Raw genomic sequence first — 25,593 nt, 5'->3', positions numbered from 1 at the left:
AGCTAAAAAAGATGCCTTAATTAAAAATGTTTGGAATGAGTAAAGAGGTGATACTGACTTCATGCACACAAATTTGCTCTGAGAGTTACAGATCTGGATCAGACTTCAGACTGAGAGGTTTGGTTTCCTGCCCAGATCAGCTGCAGAGCAATTTCATGAAATTACCACAATTCAAGAGAGAGAAATGAAAAAATCTTAACTCTGTTTTGCTTCAGCCTTAAAAAAGGCTGAATTTACATACAGTTTAGTTTGGGTCTGTACTTCACTCCTTGGAACATTCCAAATGGAAATATCGTTATTAACTTAACCCAAGTCAGTATTACCTCCAGACATTCAACTCCTCCCCCACACACACTTATTTTTCAGTCAAGGTGAAAGGAAAAATTGCTAACAAACGTGCTAAGTAACATACCAGTTCCCTATTGCTCATCATTATTTACATGGAAACAGCAAATGGGTACTTAAAATACTGATAATAGTGGGTTGGTAATTTGATCACAGATTCCAGATGATTTCCAATGTTTGAGGCATTAACCACAATAAAGTTTGATTTATTATTACATTTTCTCTATTTCTTCTCCCATGAATGGAATAAAACTGTGTCACAAAGGAACAGCTAAGTAAGACAACCATGACCTTTTATTACCCTGCATGTACATGTGCACCCAGAAAAGCACTGGATGTATTTTTAATTAAAATCCAAAATATTTATTTTCAAACAAATAATATTTTAAATAACCATGCTGAAAAAAAAATCAAGTGAACTTAATGCCTTTTTTTTTTTTTTTTTCAAATAACCAAACAGATGTCCCAATGAAATTTGCCATTATTCTTTCCAGGAGGAGAGCAGTCCTGATTTTTCCAATAACTTTAACAGAATTCATTCCAATTCTGTTTTCCTGGACAACAAACTAGGAAAAAAAAAAGGAAACTGCTTTCCTGAATGTTTCTTATGAGGAAAATACCATTAAATCCATCTTCAATTATACTACAATATCGGACTGTGCAGGCAAGTGCTATATTCTGCACGCTACTCAATGAATTTGCTCCTTCTTTAAACCTTTTAGGTGGTTGCAAAGATCACAGTTTTAGCAGGGTATCATACGAAAGATACTGCTGTACTGTTAGGTGCTTGCAAATACAAATCATCACTTAATCCACATAAATAGAAAAGTGTCTCTCTGTCTAATTAGTATGTACTACTTCAATATAACCGTTCCCCAATTTTTCTTTCTATATTTTCCTATACATTCTTAAAAACATGAGGTGCTGAACTTTTCCCTTTTGTTAGGTTTTGATCACTGAACTAAATTTGTAATGACTACAAATTTGCCATTTTTCCATGTAAGGACAAATACTACAGTTGTTCATAGAACTGGGGGAAAAAATGCCAAAACAAAACAACAAAATCAACCAACAGTGAAACTGAATTACTAAGATAATCTGTTGCTATTGGTTAGATATTAAGGGGGGGGGGGGGGGGGGGGGAGTAAAGGTCAAAGTACATGAGTAGTTTATTAGGATTATTGTCAAGAAGATATGTGAGGTGCACTGGACACATTCTAGTGTCACCCTAAAAACACCTTAGAAAATGAAGGTGTCCCACTAATACGTGGCTGTCACGGGATGCAGGCTGGGAGCCCAGCAATGGAGTCCTGATTTTATCAGCACTTAGAAATAAAGGAATCTACCGCCTGCAAAGAAACCACGCAAATGAGAAGCCCACTGCACTGATCACTGGTCCACATCACTGATCTAACAGAGGAGGCTTCAACAGCTGGGGAAGCAAAGCCTGGACCTCTAAAAACTGGTTGAAAAACCACCCACTTAGATGGGCCTCCCGGATCATTCCGCACTGTCGGCTAGATCATTTCCGCTTCCTTTGGTTGTGTACATTGTCAGGTGTTTGGAAAAAAGGTAAATCTGAGCTGAAATGTCATTCCTGGCACGAGAATCTCCTGTAAGTATTCAGTATGTTAGTTCTATTCTCAAAGAAGCAGCATTCATTGAAAGATGGCTTTCAGGTTTCTGAAAGAATAAGGTTTCTGACAAGTGTCTGATAGGGTACTGCCACTTGGAGGACCAAAACATCGACAAAGGATCTCAGTATCCAAGATCACCCAGTCCACATTTCCTCCTGCCTGACCCCCAACAGCATAAAATCATCAAATACTTTTCATGCCAACTGAACGAGGATTCCTATGGTTTAATAACACATGAACAGTAAGAAAAAAAGTCGCCACATCCGTTTATGCATTCTTGTTTGTTTGGTAGTGTAAGCAGAGTTTTAAAATCCCAAACATATTTCTTTTACCCCTTTTTACAGACCTTATACTCTTTTCGGAACATCTGACTTAGGACAAGAAAAGGCATTTCCCACAGTAGGTTGATAAATATTTACTTGCCCAAACAGAAAAGCAAGGACAGTTTGAATGTGCAGTTCTACAACAGCTATACGCTATTCTAAGATGCAAAAGGTTTCTTCCTTGCAGAAGGTTTTCATAGAATAATGAACACAAATTACAGCGTGTGGTTGCTGTGTGGCTTAGTGTTCCCAAGCCCTTAAAAACAGAAACGTGAAATAATACCTCCTCATTAGAGAATCCCTCCTCGCCACTGTAGTACTAAGTGGTCTCACCACATTTAAATGTATTCCCACTCCCTCCTTGAGTTGTCAAGAATATTTCCATTTTACACCTGGAGAACTGGGGCACAGAGAGCTTAAGGACCATATCTAAATAGGTTGTGCTGGCAAAACTATGTCCATCAGGTAAAATCTCTAACACAGATGTGTTTTCAGTACAGACCTAATCCATCTACAATCTGTGCCTTTAAGGATATAATTTCCTTTGCAAAGAGGAGCTGGAAGTAGTAAGGGGGGTTATGATCCAAATACAAAGTTCCTCTCTAAAAGTACTTTGCATTGACAGTCCTAATATACTGCATACCAGTGGACCCACGGGACTTAACCAAAACCACACACCCTGCTTTGTCACAGGCAGCTCATTTAACCGAGGACTAATAAATTATAGATTAAAGCCCTGGCCACAATATCATCTCTTCTCTTGCTGTGATTCTTGTAAAATTGTACGAAAAGTATTTTTTTTTTTAAAGTCTCTTTATGAAAGCAGATAAAAATATTTTAAACTAACAAAAAATCAGAGCATTAGAGCAGGACATTGCTCAGATGATATCTGCTAATGGCCAAGGCACATTCTGCCCTGAGCACTGCAGGTGCCTCCTGAGAAGCTGGAGCTGTGAGCACCCTGCTCCCACTCAGTGCATGGAAGTAACCTGGGGTCTGCAGGGTGCTGAGGGGCCCCAGATGCTCCTTTGGTCTCTGTGACCTGAGACCAGGGCTACAGCAGGAGATACTAAAGGACAAGGACTGCAGGACATACTGCTCAGCTCCCTATCATGTAGGGAACATCATCCAATACTGCTTTTCATGGATTAAGGGAAGGCAGCAGTGGTGTAACTGAAACAGTTTTGAGTTTGGCTCTTAGGTGTCCTTGAGTTCCAAGATCTTAACTGATTTTTTTGATCCTTATCCAGCAAAATAAGAAGGGTCTAATTGGAAATGATCATTGCAAACATCAGCAGCTGCTATGCATAGATGCTACTGATATGGAGACAGCTGGGTACACATTTCTGTGGTCATTTCCTTGATGAATAGAGAGTGCACTGTTGCAAATAAAAATGGCATTGTTAGCCTCTCTGAAAATGCTGTAGGTTTGATTCTGATTTATATGACCAAGACTTGTCTTTAAGAGACAGAACGACTCCAAAGTCCTTGTCCTGCTTACATTCCACTCCTAGGAAGACAACAACTTTCACCAGCAACTCTCAAACCTGTAAGACATTCATCTGATTCTGTAGGTCACAACCGACATGTCACTCGAGTGCACAGAGAACAGAGGTTTTACAAAGGATACCTGTCCAGCCAGCGACATCCTTGCTCCAGCAGGACCCAGAAAAACGTGTTGCAAACCCTCTGGGAACACTGAACTGCTCAGTGCTCTGGGCAGACAACCCAGGACAGTTGGCAAAACATGTATGAGAGTAAAAGGAAATGTTCTCCCCTCCCAGGCTAACAGGGAATGGGGCAAAACATGGGCATGCTGCAGCCTGCTCCTAAAATGTCATTAATTGAGAGGAAGTTAATGACTCTTCCCCTCATCCACAGGATGTGTTTTTCCCCTAGAAGCTATCATTTAAAGAATCAACTAGTACTAACTAAGCACGCTATTAGCTGTTGATATTTAATAATACAAGAACAGAAGCTGCAGTCCTGGCCTTACCAGGCTTCTTGATTAAGGGCAGCATTGTAAGTAACAGTGCCTTTGGCACTTGGACAGTTGCAGGAGGTTAGTGCAAATTTCTGACAGGGTTTGCACATTGATGCTTTACTGAATCACTGACCAATCATTCTTGAAAAAAACAAAACCAAACAAATTCTGTGGTTTCAGAAATAAATCAGCAAAATTATGAAATTTTCTCACAAGGTATTGGTCCTGACCTTTAGATGTGGTAAAGGGCAGAGCAGCGGCTGCAAATCTCAGATAATTGAATTTCTCCACCATATCAGCAAAACGAATATTCAGTAATTGACATACTGGTGCCCCAATCATAATGACTGATACCCCATGGCAGAAAGAAGAAAACTGTCAATAACACAGAGAGCTGATGAAGAAAAACTTAGAGGTGCTTCTAAATTAAAGCAATCTATGTCAGTAAACAGCAAAAGCTCAGAGCAAGGACTCAGCAATTTCCTTCTGTATAAACTATATTTATACCTGTAACACACTGAAAAATTAAATCAGTTATGGATGTGTCAACCCTCACAAAACAAATCAAATCAAAACAAACAAACAAAAACCCCTCACAATCCTACAAAACCATTTCCACAAAAGCAACAATCCAAGCCACAAACATTCTGGAATAAGACACCACCTGCATTAACCAACTACAAGCTTTTAAAGGTTGTAAAAATACAAGAGCAGATACAGAAGAAAATGTATAAGCAGATGTAAAAAACAAGACTAAAACTTAGGAAAATCATTTTCCAAGCTTCCTTCTAGTGAGATGTGGAACAGAACCCCATCGCTGGGACAGGTTGAACTAATTTGGACAGAATGGTGGAAATGCCTACTGTAGGGAAACTTTGAGACCAGACACTTGCAAAAGTCCTTTCCATCTTTAATATTTATTATTCTATTATTACTCTACAACTAACAGTTCTAAATTTTTGTACAACTATGTAGTTTCCACATTTTCACTAAAACAAGGACAAGATATTTGTCACTGCAAAGCTGCTTCTTACAGGCAAGCCACAGTAGCTCAAAGAAACAAGATAAGCCAGGCAGATGTCAGAGCTCTCCCGCTGAGTGCCTTAGTCTGAGCGCTCAGTTTAGCAACACGAAGATGTTTATGCTGGCTGCAAGAGGACTTCAAATGGCTTGTCTACAGAAATTACTTTAGAGGAATATTATACATGACATCATCCAACTACATTAAGTCAGTTCAATTACTGCTAATCAACTTAGAATATAACTGTGTAGTTATTTTTAGAAGTTTTACTGAGGTTTATTAGGAGAACATATTCTAGCACTCCCTTTATTAAGATGCCATGGTGTTCAGCTATTTTGAAAAAGGACAATTTGATTTTTATGCCTTTTGTATAACATTTAGATTTCTCAACAGTTTTATCCTTTCTTACTCTCCCCAGGGTCAGTTTCCTCTGAGGACAAATGTCCATTGATTAACAATGAAAACACACTGGTAGAAGATAATTTAATTAGAGGATACACCACAGATTGCCAGGTCTAACTATCCAGGAATTTGCTTCTCCCTTCGCATTGGAAGCGCGAGGGAAAAACTCAAAATCCTGACAGCATCCATTGCAGTTATGTTTCTTGTTTAGAGTTCAAAATAGCACCTACTATGCAAAGGACAGTAAAGCTCACAATAATACACCAGGATAGACAGTCTTACATATTGGATGCTGGATGCTACTGCTTTAAGTTTTCACTCGTGACTTAGAGAGGCAGAGCAAGGCCCTGTGCTGGAGCGGGGCGCACAGCCGGGTGCCCACGGACGCTCACGCTCCTTCCCTGCGGTCACGCTGGGAACGCCGGTGCCAGCAGCCCGGGGCTGCGGGGGCTCCGTGCAGCCCGGCTGTGCACAGAGCCTCAGCACTATGGATCCAGCACCGCTATCTGCTGCTGCGAAAAAGACATTGAGCAGCGCCCCAGCATGGCAGACTCTTCTACGGTACAACCGCTACATGGGAAAACTTGTAATTCTTTTGGGAGCAGGGAAGGGGAAACCTTTTCCAGCCTCCTTAGTTTTCCCTCTCATTCTCTTTAGAGTAAATATATTTTAAAGTCATCTTCTGCTTACCTATTCCACATGGATCTCATCTTACCTCTCACACCATAATAAATCAGGAGTGGATCCATAAAAATAATATTAAACTAACATTAGTTGAGTGAGGATAAGTTAAAGAGAAGACAAGTTTAAAAAAAAGTCACCCTCCCAGTCCCTACTTCCACACTCTCTTTAAACTATCTTTTATTACTTGACCAACATTTTTTAAGGGTCTGTTTTGCTTTCAATACACATGTAACTCCCATTACTGTCAGTGGAAATTATGTACGCACATCAGTAGCAAACCAGACTGCAGGATATTTAGCTCTCCAAGGTATCCATGTCCTTGTTAGTCATGTTTCAGGAGAAAAGCCAACAAATGTATTTGGAATTCTGCCTTTAAACAAACATTGTATTACAACAGACACAAGTACTGCCTGATTCTTCCGAATGGAAGAAATACCCAAGAGAGAATCCTACTTAAACCAACCAAGGAGTGAATGAACAGCATTTATCTTTTTCCACCATTCCCACAATGTTGCAGTCTCTCACATAATGAGATCGATAAGAAATATCTCTGTAAGAGAAACAAAGACAAGGTTTTCCACTAAGCTGCATGCTGAAATGGTTAAAAATTGACAACAATGCTTGCAAATAGCAAACCAGAAAACTGTAATATTTAGTTACTAGAACTAAGAGTACTTTTCCATTCGTAGAGCACAGAGAGCTTCTACAATATTGGACCTCTATTGCCATAAACTGAAGGAGGAAATAAAGGGTGAAATGGAAGAGATTTGGTCAAGAACCGAAATGACAAGGAAACCATTTTTTCCTAACTCCTTATCTAACATTTGCACCCCTGCAGCCTGTCAAGCGCTCTTTGACAAGGCAGTGTGATGCCCCTTCAGCAACAAGAATTCCATGAGATCGTGTGGGTTATTCTTTTCCACATAAAGAATCCTGATATGCAAAAGCTCTGACCATAAAGTTCTTAGGAACAAACCTCCTTTCAGATACCTATGTCAGTTTTCTTTCTAAGGCATTTATATTCACATGGCTCTTAAGTGTTCCTCTTCTTCTAAAGGCTAAGAGTGAAAAATGCAAATTAGCAGCATCATATTCATCATGGTATGCCTTAAAATCAGACGAAAGCACTTGATTTCCAGTAAGAGCATGTCTTTTCATTCCACCACTAATCATCTGACACCACAGTGTTTTCCCTAAACCACACTTAATGTCTTTGTTAAGAAATTAAATCTAATCACGAACACAGGCATATGAACTACAGCGTCTTTGGGCACAGATGCTTGTCCTGCCAGGTTGCATACATGGGACAACAAAAACAATAATGGTTTCTAAAACCCTGTATTTCCTCAATGAATCTACTACTCGCTCTGTGCCAAATGGAATTCTGACAGGGTCTCAAAACCAACACAAAAGGTGAAATTGAACTTAATGAGAGTTTTGCGGCTGAAATACACAAAGCTTGATCCTATCCAAAGTTATTTCATTTCTATCACAAGGGGAAAATTCATAATAGACCTTAAGTTCCCTTTGAACACCTCTGTTTGAAAAAACAGGCCCATATTAGCAGTGTATTAGAAGTCACGAATGCTAGTCTAGACATTACAGCTACAGCCTCCTTCTTTAATCTTCTCTGAGTCATGCATATCTGTATGCACCAGGTTGTGTTTGTCCACATGGTTTTCGTGTTAATTTGAATATCTCAAAGACCTCGGCCTGAAAATTGCTCTATAAATATCCAGTGCATCACTTTTACTTATAAAAGTGATTAATTGAAGAATCTGATCTGTTACTACCTTGAATAAGAAATAAAATGTCACTCAGCAAGCCATAAATCACAAAAGCTGCCAATAAAAGAGGTCTGAACCATACTACAAGTCAGACGTATGCAAGCGTACTATCTGGAAAAAAAAACAAGTAAGGCCTTCAATAAAAATGTACCATTTACTTGTTTTATGAAACAGCTACAAACTTTTCAGACAATAGCCAACTTTGTGAAAAATATCCTTTCCTGATTAATCATAAAACAGATTATAAGTTTGTGGATGAAAACATTCAGGTTTTCTTTTGGGAGGGAAGGTGAGTCATAAGGATGGATCCAAGCCCTTGAAAGGCAGCAGAGCCTGTCACAATATTTGGAAAAAACCTCTTTTTGGTGGATGGGTATCGTATTTACTACCAGTTCATTTATTTATCTATTTGTTCCTTATCATTTAACATTGAGGCATCAAAGAACTTCCTGATTCTCAAGTAACATATTGACTTTGTAAGAAATAAGTAAAACAAATTAATTCATTTAGGAAAATTTACTTGCAATAGAAATACATCTATCATAACAAGATTAATTTTATCAAGAACACTGTTGATTAGCATGTAAATAAAATACTGGAAAATGAAAGCAGCTTTGCTGGCATATTGTATTGTTTTCCATAAGGCATTTTTTAAACAGTGTGGCTATATTGTGATAATGGTTTTCACTGTACATCTGTTTATTTCATTAGTGTTTTTTTCTCTGTTTTCAATAAATCTCTTTTGCGTGTGGTAGCACTGGAAGAAAGATCACTTTAGTAAGACAACTCCTATTCTGCTTTACAATGACTATGGAGGAATGGCATTGAAAATTTGCTTTGTTTATCTTTGACAGAGCTGATAGAGATGTATAGCATGTTAAAATGTACATTCATATTTTAACACACACAAGCTACCACGTTTTTCACTTTTCCACAGTGGGGATGATACACAACAATTATTATCAGAGTTTTCAATACAGGGATCTAGCAGTTTGCTAATAAATCAAACAGCCTGATGAAGAAAGGTATCTTAAGTTGCACTATTCTCAGGAAATTAAAAATGGTTCACAGTACAATACATTTCAAGAGTCGTGAGTAATTATAATCATAACCTAGCAAAAACAATCTATTTCATAATTTTCATACGGTTCGTGACTGTCATACCTAAAAGCTACCTAAGTAAATAACTTCTATACTCAAAGATTAAGAGTGGCTATAATAGAGGAATCGGGTCTTTGCCTGTCTTTAAACAGAGCCTCTCAGAACAGGTGGCTCTTTTTAGGGTTTCCGAGGTTCTCAGGAGTGTTTGGAGTGGGTTGCTCCTGTCTAAAAGCACTCTTTTCACCACTGTGCTTCCCCATGAACAAACAGTCTGATTCTCAGTTTTCACACACTTCACTCTAGGTCTTGCAAGGTGCCTTGCTTCAGAAAGGCACAGTAAACCAATAGGTAATGCTCTTGATCTAGACTGGGTCCAAACTTAGCAGGAAAGTTTTCTTGATCTACCCCCACATCTGCAGTAAATGACATAATTTCTCTGAAGCAGCTAATGACAACAGCAACAATGTAGCTGTCAAACAAAACAACCAGCCTTTGCAGATCATAAGCAACCCTAGGTGATGAACAAGGAAGTATGGATGGAACTGTCAGATGAAGGGAGCTAGATACAGTTTGTTTCTAAAGAAATTACTTCTCTGAAATATCCTTCTATGGCTTGTTATTACATTAGATTTTCTTGTTCCTTCACAGCAGCTGTCTCTAAAATAAAAAATCTTAAAAAAGCAAACACAGGTGTTTACTCAAGGATCAATTCACCTGCTGTTCTGCTGCTCCACCTGCCCCTGTCGCCTCACTACCTGGTCCAGCCGTTCAGCTGGGATGACTCATCTCTGCACGAGTACATTGTTAAATGATGTATTTTCAGGGGGTTGCTTCTGCAAAAGGAGAAGGAAGGATAAAGACCTTTCCTTAATACCACATCACTTACTTTGTTTGCCTCCCTCCTTTGTCTTTTTTGAAGCAGAAAAAGCACAGTGGCTGAATCCTTCAGGCTTCTGAATGCCAGGCTAATGTGCAATTCCCCGCTTCGTAATGAAAGGCATCATAATTCAAGGGCATCTGCATCATCCTCCCCCAGATAACAATTTACTGAAGCAGCGAAAGGGAAAGAGCTTTCAAAGTTTGTTGCAAAAATTTCAGATCTGTGTTTGAACAGAGCTGATGGATTTCCAGAAGCAGAGTGAAGTGATCTGCTTTGAATTAGCCATTATCTTTTACATCCCTCCATGTTTCCTGTCATCACAAAAGAAGATGAGTTACCCTTTAACTTACTGTGGAATAATCTCTGACTACCAGCAAAGGGGTAGTTAATGCTATTGGCAAGGATGATTTAGAAGACAATTTCAAAGCCCAGTTAACTATAAAAACAGAAGACATTAAAACAGCCTCACTCATTCGGCATATCAAGTGAAGCGGGGCTTAATACCACAACTGTTGGGAGATGTGACAGTATGATGAGAAATGGTGGTTTCTCACTTTCTCACTGGACAAATGTATCCAGCTTTCCTGACATTAATAGGTGTTAATCAACCATTGCTAAAGTATGACATCAGTGCCCAGAACTGTCCTGGCCCAGATCTGAGAGGCCTAAGAGTACAAAGAGGATATCCTCACCTTGCAGATCAATGGGATTAATCCTTGATTTACAGATTTCCTATTTAAACAAAACAAGTAACCTGACAACTGCAGGTAGACCAGACAAACCTTTACTATTTGGAAGAAAGCTTGATTCTAAATTTATTTTTAAATATATATTTAAGCCTCCTGTAATGAAAATGTCAGTTGTTTCAGAAAGTTACTTTACAGCCCTTTTTGTATGCCTTAAGAATAGCAGCAAATGCCCTCAAATCATTTGATAGTCATAAGTTATTGTTTGCTTTGAATTTTTTTCATCAATTAGCTTGTTATTCTTAAATATGTACACTTAAGTTTTTTCCGCACAAAACCAGCACCATCCCCCCCCAAAACAAAAAACAAAACAAAACAAAACAAAACAACCAAAAAAAAAGAAAAAAGAGGAGGGGCAGCTCTGCATTCAAAACTATCAAAAATTTTGTAATGTAATGTCATCACCTATAAAATGCTGGGAACCCATTTTGTATCCCTACATGTCCCTCAATCCTCATCCTCTCTTTTACAACAATACGCATGTTTATCATCATGGATTTAATTGCAAGCACTGCAAAAATAGTAGTTTAATATGACTCCTTGGATCTTTACTATGGTTGACAGACCATCAGTAGGATGGAGCCCACACGTCAAGAACCAGTGATGAAAACGTAACACATTTTCCCATGGATATCCCGCTGCTGGAGGCACTACACAGAACACTGACATAAAGACCACCAACATCTCTGGATCAGGTATTGAACTAAACCATAACTTAAGAAACCGTATAAACCAAATAAACTTGCAGATATTTCTCCATGTACTTGACAACAGGTTGACACTTAATTTTATAATGAGAAATCCAGACTCCTCCAAATGCAAAGCACCTTAAATGCACCTGATTCTCCTCCAGCATTTTCAAAATAGCAGTAACATCATTTAGTGAGATAAAATCAGCAAAACAGTCCATGTGCTGTATTTAATTTCTAGTATACTCATTTCATGTCAGTCTGCAACCTCCCACTTCATCTATTAACACACAACATCTTGTTATTGAAAAACAACCATAGGTATTTAAAAAAGAGAGACACTGCAAAACTTCTGTGTCATACTCCATTGATATGATTGCTAGATGGTCTTTGCCAAGGGCTTGAAGACCCTGCTAAATATGCACCTAACTCTGGCCATTTGTTTCCTACAACAATCCAAATGGATAACTTGTTTATCCAGACAGTTCTGCTAAAACAATCAGCAATGAGAGAGCTGCCAATGGCCACATTTAAATGGCTTTTTAAGTCTTCAGTGTTAATGTCTCATTGACATAAACGGAGCAAACCCTTCCCTTTTACAGCTTTTATTCCAAAGTAATGTGCAAACTCTGGAAGTTGTCACCAAATTGAATTTGGCTTTCATCACTTGATGATGGGAAAAGTTACCCTGGCAGAAAGAATGGAAACTCCTCTCAATGTGCTCTTCCGAAGCAACTATAGCAAGTTGAAAAGAAAAAACACGCTATAATTAACAGTGGCACTTTCATTCTTGTCTTAATTATTTGGCAGTCTACAGGTTACCTGAAATCTAGGGAAAAAAACATTCTTCTTTAAGTGAAGCTAGAAAAGACTATGACCCCATTAAATGCACTGGAGAACCATTACAGTAAAATCTTGTCTGTTCTGCTGCATTGACAGTTTCCCAATTTCCTCTACAGTTTGGTCTGTTTTCCCTCATTAAGTAGATCTGACATTAGCAAAAGAAAAGAAACATGCATTTTAACACTAACTTAGCTGGAATTTTTCCAAGCTCGTAAGACAGATGTAGAAGGTGGAGTGTGGTACCTGAATTGATTTATCTTTTTTTCCTTCATCATTTTTAATTTCTTATTTCATTGACAACTTGGTTTTTTTAAAGCTCATTCTTTCTAAGCAGCACTACATTTGGGGGCTCTGGTCAACCCCAGCTACGTATGGACTTCTAACAAAAAAAAGATACAGGTAGATCTTTGCACAAATCACTTCAGTGATGTTAACAGTTTAGGCAATATACTCAATGATATATGGCTGTATCTGCATCTATTATCTAGGGATATCTAAGGGCAGTCATAATAAGTGTTGCTAAGAGGAGGTATCTGTTGTGAGAAGGGAAAGATGAGGTGCTCTGCAGTTTCTCCAAGCCAACTCTGTAATGATAATGCACCTTCCTATCTTTTTAATTAATGAAAAAATAGTTAAGGCTTAAGGTTTTCTTTCTATTGTGAAACTGATGGTACTCACAAGCTATTCAAAAGTGAGATGTGAAAAAAAAAATCCAAACAAAACATTCCTCCCAGACAAAAATCACACGTCTAAAGAATCACAGATGCTGTGATAGTGTCTGCACTCTTTTTCAGGATGTTTGGAAAGGTGATCAGGTAGCCCAATGCAATTTCATTTTCAATGGTAGTTCCACACGTTTGAAGGTTTCTGTCCAAATGCCAGAAAAGGTGACAAGGTAACAATTCTGCTTTAAATCAAGACTAACCAGGGTTGAATTCAGTCCTTGGGAAGGAGGAATAATAGTCTGTTTCTTCTTCATAGTGATTTCCTACATCTATCTTGCACTCAGAATGGGATACAACCTATTGTCATGCCATCCTGGCACATACAGGGTAATGGAAAATGTTCTCCACCAAATAAGAAATAGGATAACGTTATAGGATTGCACTGTTTTCCCCCACAGTTTTATCTATAAAACAACTTATCAGTTCCTTCCATGAGATCAGTACTGCAAACCAACAGCAGTTAAGAAACTCATGCCTTAAACCCCACTTTAAGCACATTTAAACATAAACACTTATGGAAATGTTGTGGAATTACAATGAAAGCATTATGGCAGAAGCAGAAACCATTAGAAAGCATTACTAACTGGGAAGCAAAACCAACAATGAAGAAATGCAAGCTACAGTTCTTCCAAGATTAAAATCTAACAAAGCATTGCATTGATAAAAAGGAAAACTAGAGGAGAGCTATCAGCAGCAGAAGTCAAAGACAGATCCTGGCAATTACAATTTAGGATTCATGGTGAAAAATACTGACAGCAGAGTTATAATCTCAGTGCTGATTTTTTCATGGTCTTTCTGCTGCCATTAAATTCTCATTTAATAAGAACTGCCTACCAAACTGTAAATCCAGTTTAAGTCTTAAGAAAATGGATCCTCAAATCCTCTGTCTACTTCAATAAATATTATCCCTCCAATGCATTTCCCTTTCTGTCTGAAGAAAACAGCACTGTGTCTATTCTTCTGGGTGACAAGGTCAGGCCATACGTACATAGACTTTTTCAAGGCCCTAACTGGAAATGCTCAGTGCCAGTGTGAGGTCCTCAGTTCATTGCCCGTGACTTGAGAATGTTGAGCGTGGTATTAAAACTTGATATTTTAAAAGACAAAGACTACCATATAGCAAATATATCCCCGGGGATACTCTGGAAACCAGAAACTCCAGAAGCTCATCTTGACATCAAAGGCATCTAGCTCCTGTCTATTCAGCTGTTGATGACTAACAATATAAGTATTTTGATATCAACTCTCAAGTTGCATTGACCACAGACTCATCATCACGATCTCTTAAAGAGCCCTGATTGATCAAACAGCAGGCATTAACTTCAGCAGACATACAAAGGCTCCATTTGTCCTATTTCTTGCACACTACGCAGAAAACCATACGAAGATGAAGTCAAAGGTTTCCAACACAGGTCATCTAACTCACTGAAGGTAGGGCCGATTATACATAACCCACACCAATACACTGCTGTCCCAGCTGTTCTTCAGCTACTTCCAGTGATAGAAATCCCACAGTGATGGCACACAACTGATTTCTGTAGCTCTGTTACCAAAATGCTGCCTGAATCTTGCTTGCTGTGATACAAGTCTCAGGTGTGTTGTTTCCACCATTACTCCATTTTCACTATTACATCCATCTTTACAATACTTCTGCATAAACCAAAAAATTTGAACAGTGCTTTCTCAGTTGTCTTTATGAATAAATATTGCCAAACATTTCTATTTTTCTTTAAGAACAGCATTTCCTAAACTTCTTATTATTATCCTTCCCATTCCAAGAGTTACGAAGGCTAAAATGCACCATTCAGAACTGGATACTCTCAGTTATCATCAGGAAATAGGCTACTAGGCCAGATGGACTTTCAGTGTGAATCCATGTAGTAATTCTTACATTATCACTACCACCAAGGATTAACCAAAGGAACAAAACAACAACAAACAAAACACACTAACACATTTTGTCAAGTCCTTGTTACTAGTCTCCTTGTTACTTTGCCATATCTAACTATTACATTCAAGCTACTTTCAGCTTGTGATTACCAACAGAAACATTTAAATAAGGTGTCTTTCCCTTATTGTCTCCTAGAAGTTGTGTTGTGGACAAACAAATTCTGAAAGGCTAAAGTAGAGGCTTGTATAGCTTCTTCTAATTTGTTTTCTAATTGTCAGGTACTTAAGATGTCTATGCCATAATGGCAAGATTTCCTGTGCTGAGACAAAGGACAGAATTGTTTTAATTAAGTGAAAAAATCCCACCTAACTGCATGATACCAAGAGATGAGGCTTTAATGAAGTACTGGAAAATGTGTAAAAACACAGAAAAAACAGAGTCTATGGCAGCCAAATAATTAAAAAAAAAAAAAGGCAAGAAGTAAAACCTTGGTCTTTCTGACCTTAATTATTTTCTTTAGGCATTTTCTGCCCTGAAAATTTTGCTTCAATCTTCACTGAAAATTTAATTTAGATTAAAATCTAAGAAGAGAAAGAGTTAAAGACCCTTTCCCCAACAACAATAAGCTCACTTTGCCTCAATATTATGGGACAAAGGTGGTTTTATAAATGTTTCCCTTCTTACAGAGGTTTTGTGGGTGACTTTCCCCAGTCTCTTAAGATGATCTTGCTTGCTGTTGAATTTAGAGAAATTAATTTTAAATATTTGGATTATTTTCTCCTTTTTTTAAAAAACAGAAAGTAATCTGGAAAATTCATATTCTAAACTTGCTCATTATCCAAAAAATCCTTAGCGAAGCAATTTAGGACAAGTCTGATCTTCACAAAGGCACAAGTTTATCAAAGCAATAAAACTGTTTAAAATGCTTTCTCATTCAGAGCATGTCAGCAATGCTGCATTGAAATGTGCAATAAAATTTATATTACATCCATATTGTTCCCCCCTCATTACTTTAAAACTTATATGTTCAAACCCCAAATTTAAACACTTTCATTGCTGCTGCTTTTTTTTTTTTGTTTCATAATTGGGACTGGGATGAGCCACTGTATAGAAATAATCTTCCTCAGTCCTTTCCATTTCAATGACATCCACAGGCTCAGCCAGAGAAACCTCTACTCTGAATTGCTCTAAGAGGCAATCATGATTTCTTTATATTTGTTACTGTATTTCCTTCCAAAGACACTGTGACTATCAAAATACAAATGGCGTACCCAGCATATAACTCACAGTTCAAAAGCAGCACAAGTGATCCCAGGTACAAGAGCACCAGAAACTGTTGCCAAACATCTTTAGTTCAAGGAAACTACAGGTCTATAGAAAGGTTTAAGGGCAGATCTTACGTGGTCTAACTCAGGGAAGTTAGTTATACTATTACGAAGGCAGTAAAACTACCCAGTTAAATACATAAACACATACACACACACCTAGAGAGAACTTTGTCCATGCTGTCAGTGAAAAGTATCTCAAATAGGTGTATTACTCGCCTTGAGAAAGTGGTCAGGAGCTTTCTGTTGAACTCTTAGGTGACATGGCAGGACAAGATATCCAAATTAGCTCTAAACATACAAGCCCAGCTACTGTAAAGTAAGGCAACATGGAGCTCAAGGCAAGCTAATCTCACCTACCTCTGAGCAATAAAATATGCTGCCTCCAAATTAGCTGGATCTTTGTTCTGCGGGAAGCAAAAGAAGTTTGAGGTCTTACACTTACTTGTAACGTGTTTCTCACACAACAGCACAACCCACATTTTGGAGCCACGACAATCACTAGTCTGGATACACACCAGGAAAGGGGAACTTCACAGCAAAGAGTAACAGAGAAATCTGCCACCTGAATGTACTGACATAGTTTTAACTTTAGGAACTTGTGCATAATTCTTTACAGCGCTTTGACTTGGCCGTCCCAGCCTAAAATTCTTTATATGGGATAAACCTAAGCATATGCCTAAGTACTCAGAGATGTGAGAAAGTTCCACTGAAGTGCTTTACAAAGTGATGTTCTTCATACTGGAGGCACCAAAGCAGCACTTTTTTGTTGTTAATAGCAAGCATTGGATTCTTTCTCCAAAGGTCATAGCAGAACTTCTCCATTACCACGGTGTGATTTCACATGACAGCATCAAAGCAGCCAAAGACCTCTACTCAAATCCACTCTCATTCTCCTACTCCTAATTTGAATTTTTACTTCTCCTTTTCCTAGAAAAATAAGAACTTTAAACCTTTCCCTGATGAGATTTTGTATCCTCTCCTTTCGTCTTCCTGTTATTTAGATTTCACCAACAGCATCCTTTTGTCTTGCAGACCACAAAGCAATGGCAACATAATTTAGAAATATTTTCATAGAATTTGCCGGTATCTGATTTTATTCTTTAAAAAAAGAAAGCTTGATTTCAGCCCTAGAGCACATGCACATTTCAAAGCCTCTTATGCTTTCAGATTATCAACTATCATAAATGTATGTATTAATTATTCTGTAGTGGGTTTTCCCATCCAAATAGACATTAATTCATTTAACAGAAAAAGTCAGCTGTTTAAAGCCACAGATGACTGTTGGGGACTCAATTTCAGTAAGCATAGCCTTTGACTTCATCCCATTTTATCTGTATTAAGCCAAATTCTTTCTCCCCTCGCCACTTCTCTGCAGAACTGGTGGTCAGTGTCTTCCACTCAAACACACAGCAGCAACACAAAGAGCCGCTTTCAACCTGATAGGTAATTTTTGGGGAACACAGTGGCGAGCATGGAGAAGACAATCAAATCCATTCTCACTAACACTTTGTAAACTATTCATATTTCTTACATCCTCATTTCTCTTTGCACAGAAATACTTTTCAATGTCTACTTTAGATAATAGAATATGGAAGGCCACCATACCAACAAAGGCGAAAAAATCCAGAAGCTAATCAGTGCAGAAGGACCCTCTTAAGGGAGATGCTCTGCAACGTCCTCATTAGAGGGAACAATCTGAAAGTCTCAGCTGTTGATGTAGGAACAGTGGGGCAAAGAACTACCCAAAACTATGCATCTATTCCTCACAAAACCAGAGAAACTTCTCTGTGTCTTTAAGCCCTGGGGAGATTTAGTCTCAGCTCCAGGTCAGCTTTGGAATGCACTGACAGGACTACGGGATGCCTGCTCTAATTCAGTGGCACATGAAAAGAACAGATAATGGAATTGTCCATATCACAAAACTTGGTGTCTCTGAATTAGGAGAAAAACCTAGATTTAATTTTATTATCTGAGAGATTTGTCTCAGATAATTTGTCTCACTTAGAAGAAGGCCATAATGGACACAAAAAAAAGCAAAACACCCATTACAGTAACATAAGCAACTTTGTATATACCAGTTAAATATAATGTTTAATTAGTTTCCTAAATGCATACACAGAAAAACCATTAGATAACCATTAGGAATAATATACTCATTTTCTTTTTACAATCACCTGATTTTGTTAGGCAAATTTCTAATGCAGTTCAGTCAAAAACATTTTTGGCAGTCTTATCCCAGTAAAGTTTCCAATTTCCCTTTTTCACTGTGATCGCTGTAATTTTCCCGTAAGCTCTAAAGCGCTGATGATCATCTTCATTTCCGCAGATTCACAGAGCACCTCTTTAGGTAAAAATGTGCCTGCTATATTTGTGGTCCCACATCAAGATCCAGAAATCTGAAACTATGCAGTTATTTTTATAAAGCAATCTTTAAGAAAAGCTTTGTGTTCTTCTGGGGAGAGGGGGAAGATAAAACATCTGACAAATAAGATGGCTTTAGGTACCCTTTTTGTCCTTTTAAAAACAACAGGGCTCCAAAAGGAGCAAAATCCATCTGACTATTCACTTCTCAGCAGAATTAACTATTTTATTAACAAAAACTTTCTTAATAATGTTATTAAGTAGCAACATATCTACATAAAAGTTCTCAAAAAATTGTGGAAGTGGCCAATATCTCTTACTGATGAAGGGCAACATACCATTGTAAAAATAAAGCCTGTGAACAGATCTTGTTCTACAGCTACCTACAGCTTCCCTGATAAGTGTTTTTTTTTTTCATGATGCATCATCACTCCAGAGATTCGGTGAAGTTTTCCAGTGTATTTTCCCCACTTTGTGTCGGCTCCAGTATGGGGTTATGTGATACGCAATCAACATATGACATGCGAAGGAGAATGTTCCTGATGGTACTATTTTACAGAAAACTAAGAGAGAGTGTGAGACAGTGAGCAAATCTGTAGCACAGCTGTTAACTGAACTTGAATCCTGATCTAACCAAACTAATATGCAAACCTCAAATCTATCTTTCTCCTATGGTAATTGCTTTATTTATCCTTGCAATGCTTCGGTTGTTTGCTTTCCAAAAATGTAATAGACAGTTTAAAAAAAAAAATCATCTGGAAAATAAACAATTCCAAAGTTTCTTTTGAATAATTTGGTGAATTTTTAAGCTCTGCTTCTGCCAAACCAAGCAAAAGTAAAAACAGCCAAGAACAGATTCTGCACCATGAACGTGCCTCAGTCCCGAAAGGGCACATTCTTAATATACGCCTTGTTCGGATACGGAATCAGCACTTGTGGTAAAGTTTTGAAACATCACTAACAGAAACACAGACACCCAATAAGAAGTGTCGGGCAGTTCATTACGTTTCAAAATCAAGAGACAATTCCAGTCAATCACCAGCTGGCACCACTCTCAGTTCTGCGGGAAAGCTGAAGGATGCCAACGCATGAATAAAGCAAACCTTCTCACCGCAGACGGGCTCTAAGTGACCTTTACACAAAAAGGCTCTCTAAAAATCACTGAGCTCCTATAGCATGGATTTTTGCCAGCCCATGGCATATTTGTGTTTGCTAGTTTGCATCATGAGGGAGACAGCAACCTAGGAAGAGCAGGAGCTATGAATTCTTGTTTACTGTTAGTATATCTCCTTTAAATACACAGCATGCATGAAACAGTACAGTTGCCAAATGAGGTACTGAGGAGAGAGCTACTATTTGGTTTCCCTCAAACCAGTTACCTCAGTTCAAATTCTAAAAAGCTCAGAATTAGTACTCGCCTCATTACCAGCCTGAGCAGCGGTGCCAAGAATGCAAGTACAGCAGCAAGCAAGGAAATCCTTTCCCTCCTGCCAGAGGCCAAAGTGGGGGAGAGAGGAAGAAACTGAGATTAATAAAATACAGGTTTTCACACTAGTCATGTCTGTTGTTTTAGTTACATTAAAAAAAAATAAAACCACGAAACACTCAAAGACTATAATATGACATATAGATGGGAAACTAAATATTGGCATGCTACTGAATGTACATCTTGTTTAGAGGTGCTGAACCAATGCTGTCATACAAACTGACTGCTTATGTTAATATTACAAGAAATCTTGTCTGTTAATCAAAGCCCAATGCATGAATTTTTAAGCATTAAAATGCTGGCTTTTTGTAATCTTCATATAAATTTCCTTTATAATGTATGATAGTAACAAAACCCGTGAATGAAGCTGAAGACCAACAAGCTGACTGGCAGAACTAATCAAGCCAATACTGAGTATTGCCCTGACACATACCCTGAGAATACAGGCAGATAGGCAAATACAGGCATCGAAGATATGGAAGATACAGCAAAAATAACGATGAGAAGTAAAGGGAATTAAATATAACACAAATACAGATGCTATGGGCACAAGTTAAGAAAACCCAACACGGTACATTACTTTTCGTGAAATGGAAAACGCTGCAGGTTGTGAACTTCAGTGAAAAAGTTCATTTGTTGAGGAACTGGAAGGGGAAGGACCTGGGAATAGGAATAAAGTGAGGAAAGACACTGAGCCTGGAGGGCCCAGGCACGTTCCCTGGGAGTTTGCAGGAGCGCTGGGATGAGCCCCATGATGGGTCTGCACCAGCAGAGCGGCCGCGTCCCGGTCCAGGATGGAGCAGGTGAGCGGTGCGAGGGAAAGGGCTGGCCCCAGCAGGGCTGGGAGCTGCCTGCGGAAGAGCCAGTGCACGAGATGCTGAACCTCTGGCCAGAGAAAACCAGCAAAGTAGGAGAGAACAAACTGTCATAATTAATACTCTTTTTACAACCAATAGGAGCAGGGAGATTTGAATTTTACCTCAGAATAACACTCGGACCCTCCCTAAACAAGACACATAGGATCTAATGAAGTGCCTCTCACGTGTCTCCACAGATTCCCTTTGCCCTTGCCCTACAGCCAGGGTTATAATCTAACAAAATAAAATGAAAATCACTTGTTGTCAAACCAGAACATTGCCAAAATGACAGGTATGTGCAGAAAAATTGTGGCTGTCTTTAGCCTTGTTCCTGACTCAAGTCAATGGTCTGTGCCCCACCATTTGATCTCATTAGCACTGTTTTAATCTAAAGACATTTGTGTACAGGGGATCTTTTTTTGGAAGAATCACATAGGTGTTCTTTTCCTAGGGAAAACACCCATTTTCTATCATGAAATACAAATATTACACAAAATACATAAACTTTGAGAAGAATGTCAATATTTACACAGTTGGTTTCTGAACTCTGTCTTTGACCTGGATGCATGAGTTGAGCCAGGACTTGTAAATTGTAACTAGTGAAAATAAAATATTAACAGTAACCATAGCAGCAGGAAAATGCACCGTAAGAATTGATGCCCTGCTTAAATGAATATCAGAACTACTATGTTCATCACTAGTTTCATGCCACAGCCAATAGAAAAAGAAGAAGGTTTGAATAGTCTATATTCAAGAGCACATTTGTTAAAGTAGCATCTCTTATTATTTCCATGTAGAAGCAGGTTTCTCTTCGGATTTTACAAAATATGCATATTGTAATACTTATAAAATTTATTTTATTAACTGAACATCTATTATATCTTCAGAAGTATTCCCTTTAATAACAAAAATTACTTTCCAGATAAGACAATCCTCCCAAGTTTTTCCCATAGGCACTCTTTTCTATACTTAACTGAACAATGTTCTTCTCCTATACCAATGAGCTTTCCGAAATGAATCAAACTCCAGTGTCAAACAGCCACGCAGCATGGAGTGCAAGTAAACACCTTGAAGCTCTACAACTGACAAGATGTAAAACTTTTGAAAAATCCATGTGCACACTCCATAATAAAAATCTGCATTTCTTTTAACTGATATTGATGAAAAATAATGTTTCATTTGAGAAGAAACATTCCTTTTACTTTCTCTATTTCTAGGCTGCAGCATGTTGATACCAGTGCCTGCAGGAGATTCATGCACTGCTTATAGGGCAAAAGCAGCAAGACTGCAGCCTTTCTGCTCCAGAACAAATGCTCCAGTGTGCTTTTGGAAGCCTACCAATACAAAAGAACCAGACCTAACCCCTTCAGCTAACAGCACACTCATGAGGTTGATTAACACAGCTCACTTGGTAAAAGGCAATCTCTTTCTAAGTTAGAGATAACATTAGGGTTAGTTCTGAGCACCTGTTTCAAGAACCACTGCAGTTTTAAGCTTTCAAAACCCACCATTAGATAAATCAAAGATGCACCAACAGGAGCATATCACTGCATGTTAACTTCGGGTGGTGAATCCTCTATGGCAAGGTCTTGCCCAGGTGTGAGAGACTCCTTCACAACACCCAGCAAGAGCTTGACACAGTTCCCATTGAACAATCTCTGGCTTTCCCGTGGGATGGAGCCCCACTGAAGTTTCACTGCGTTCCTCCTCCTGCCAGTGCTCCGCAGCATCACACATCAGGTAGCTCTGTTTCTAAACAGGGACTCTAAGCACGCTGGGATTTTGCTAGTACCTCCAAGACATAACGACTCACCTTACCCCTGTTATCAACTCAGCTTTTAATACATAAATAGGAATTAGTGTCACACATGTAAACAATGTGAAACAGTGATTCTCCAGCAACAGTCACCCATATGACATTGTTAATATGCTAGACTTCTTGAAATAACTATGAATACAATTACCCTGAAGTGTGATTCTAAATGTATACACCTTTTCTTCCCCATAGTTTTAGTAAAAATTAAAGGAAATCAAATGTTAAGCTCACCAGTCAAAGCTGAGAACATAAACAAAATTACTATTTGCAATTATAAGTATAAGCAAGTGGTATTAAAAAAAAAAAAGTCTACTTGGCAGTCTATCCTGCTCAAATAAATCAACTCCTATAATATTCCTCCAAGCTATGGACAGATCCAAGAGTTAACAATTTATGGTCACATTTAATAATAAAAAGTCTTTCAAACTGATTTCCAACTGCCTAGGTCTGATACTTAAAGAAGGAGGCTTTAGATATCTATCTTGAGTGGGGAGAACACACAGAGACAATTCCCTTTCCCATACATTACTTTCAGAGTGAAATTCATATAAAGTGATACAACTAAAAGTAAAATCAAATAACAGTCCAACTGAAACGGAAACAATTAAGGAAAAAAAAAAAAGAACAAGAAAGCAACTCAGGATTTCCAAGCACCCGTTAGTTCAATACACACAATATTCTGGGGCATCACAGCATTAATAGCAGTAAGCATCTGTCCAGCTTAAATGGAAATCACTGAAAATAATTTTCAAGCAAATGCATGTGACTCATTTTGGCTAATGAAAACATAACCCTCAAACTGAAGGACTTCGGTAAATTACGTTTCTCCCAATTCTGCCAAAAACATTAAAGGAAATGGATTTGCCAAAGATAAAAGCAAAGGAGGAGTGATAGATCATCCATTAGCAATAAAAGTGCGGCTAATTCTTCTGGACAGTGAAATGAACTGGGATGCAATCCATTCTGGGTTTTGTGTGTTCGTTTTTTGTTGTTCTTGTTGTTTGGGGAGTTTTGTTTGTTTGTTTTTAAATAAATGGTTAGATGTAGTATAATCCACATATTTTATTCTCAAACATCCCAGGTTTGAGTACCAGTGAGTTTTTATGAAGATCAGGCCTTAACAATAATGTACCAGGAAGAGAAAGAATAAGGGCAACTTGAAGTATTTTAGCATACTAAAGAAAAAATACAATAAAATAGATGCTTTATAGTCTCTGCAAGTTAGAGAGAGTAGTTTAAGCCACTGTGAACTAAAACCAATTAATTTGAAACAATAACGAGAAAGAACAAGTTGCACTGTTTACGGAGAACCATAAGTACAGAATTAATATTGCACTTTACTCTTATACAAACTAATGAACTACTGGACTGGTTTGGAACTTGCTTTTTTTCATAAATACATTTTTGGCGTGCAAGGTTGTACTGCATTCTCGAGCAAACAACAACTTTGATTTATTCATGTAAACATCAGAAATGCATTGGCAAACAAAGCCATATGGAAGAAAAAGAGATAGAATGGATTTTCTGTTTGCTTTAGAAACTTGACATCTGTGGAGAGCATCATCTAAGTTACGATCCAATAACTTTTCATATTTTGGGTCATTTTCATTTATTAATCCAAACCCCATTTAATCTGATGATGCAAAAAGCTCTGGGAGAAGGAATAATGTTTTAGAAACTTAAAACAGGAATACGCTTGAAAGTATTCTTCCCTTTCACATAATAAATTTAAAGAACAAGGAAACTCACATCTGTTCTGACTTAACCTTAGAACTTAAAAAGCAAAGAAAAAGTATTAAGGTTATTTATATCTTGTTTGTGTTTTGAGAAAGGTTTTCGAAGCCGGACCCAGCCGCCGGTGCCATCGATCACCAAAGCCCGGCAAACGTCCCGCAAGGCCGGTCTCGGCGGTACTTACCCCCGCAGAGGAGGAGAAATCCCGCCGTCCGCCCCGCCGAGGGCATCTTCCCCCGTGCCGGGACTCCTGCGGCCCCGCCTCGGCCGCCGGCGCTTCGGGCAGCACTGGGCGCGCTGCGGGTCCAGCGGGCTCTCAGTCAGGCCGGCCCATGGCCCAGGGCGGCGGCAGCGGGCCGCGATGGGACGCACCACACCGAGCAGGGACGGGACGGACAGCGCCGGGATGCTTCTTGGGGATGCCGCTCCGCTGGCTCCTTCCGTCGGTCCTCCCGGGTCCCGCCCCGCTGCCACCGGCCGGGAGAACGCGCCCTTGTGCTCTCAGCGGTGCCGGCGCCCCTCGGGCTCTGCGGGAAAAAGCCGAAGTCACAGGCGAAGCCCCGCTCTGCCGCGCCGCGCCTGCCGCTAAGCCCCCCGCGCTGCCCGGGCGGCGGCACCACCCGGCTCGGGCCAGCCCCCGGCCCCTCCTCCGCGCCCGGCCGCCGGTGCGCGCTACCCGGGCCACTCGGGGCCGCCCCGCCCGGCGGCAGCCCCCGCCCCGCCCGCAGAGCCGCCGCGCAGGGGAGCGGAGGGGGCGCGGCGGCGGCTCCGCCCCGAGCATCCCCGCGGACAAGGTGCGGGACGCCGGGCGGCTCGGAGCGACAGCGCGGAGCCACCTCCCGTGGGGTGCCGGTGCAGCGGACCGAGTCCCCCAGCCCCCGCAGGGAGGTAGCGGGGCGCGGGCGGGAGGAGGAGGAGGAGGCTGGGGGGAAGGAAGACCCGAGAGCCGCGCA

The 25,593-nt window shown here is 39.4% G+C and overlaps 1 protein-coding gene across 1 annotated transcript in view; it reads right to left on the bottom strand.

The window, feature by feature from the left end:
* Window positions 1–24,870, bottom strand: part of RET (ret proto-oncogene) — a gene marked incomplete at both ends in the record, with an annotated part of 81,807 nt that extends 56,937 nt beyond the window's left edge. The window contains one exon of the mRNA XM_080348295.1: window positions 24,825–24,870. Within this exon, the coding sequence (XP_080204421.1) occupies window positions 24,825–24,870 (46 nt within the window). The remainder of the gene's footprint in view (window positions 1–24,824) is intronic.
* Window positions 24,871–25,593: the final 723 nt, after the last annotated feature.

This window comes from Nesoenas mayeri (assembly GCF_963082525.1).
Source record: "Nesoenas mayeri genome assembly, chromosome: 7".
NCBI classification, from domain to species: Eukaryota; Metazoa; Chordata; class Aves; order Columbiformes; family Columbidae; genus Nesoenas; species Nesoenas mayeri.
The sequence above is the reverse complement of the archived record's forward strand: the minus strand, read 5'-3'. Positions and strand labels throughout refer to the sequence as shown.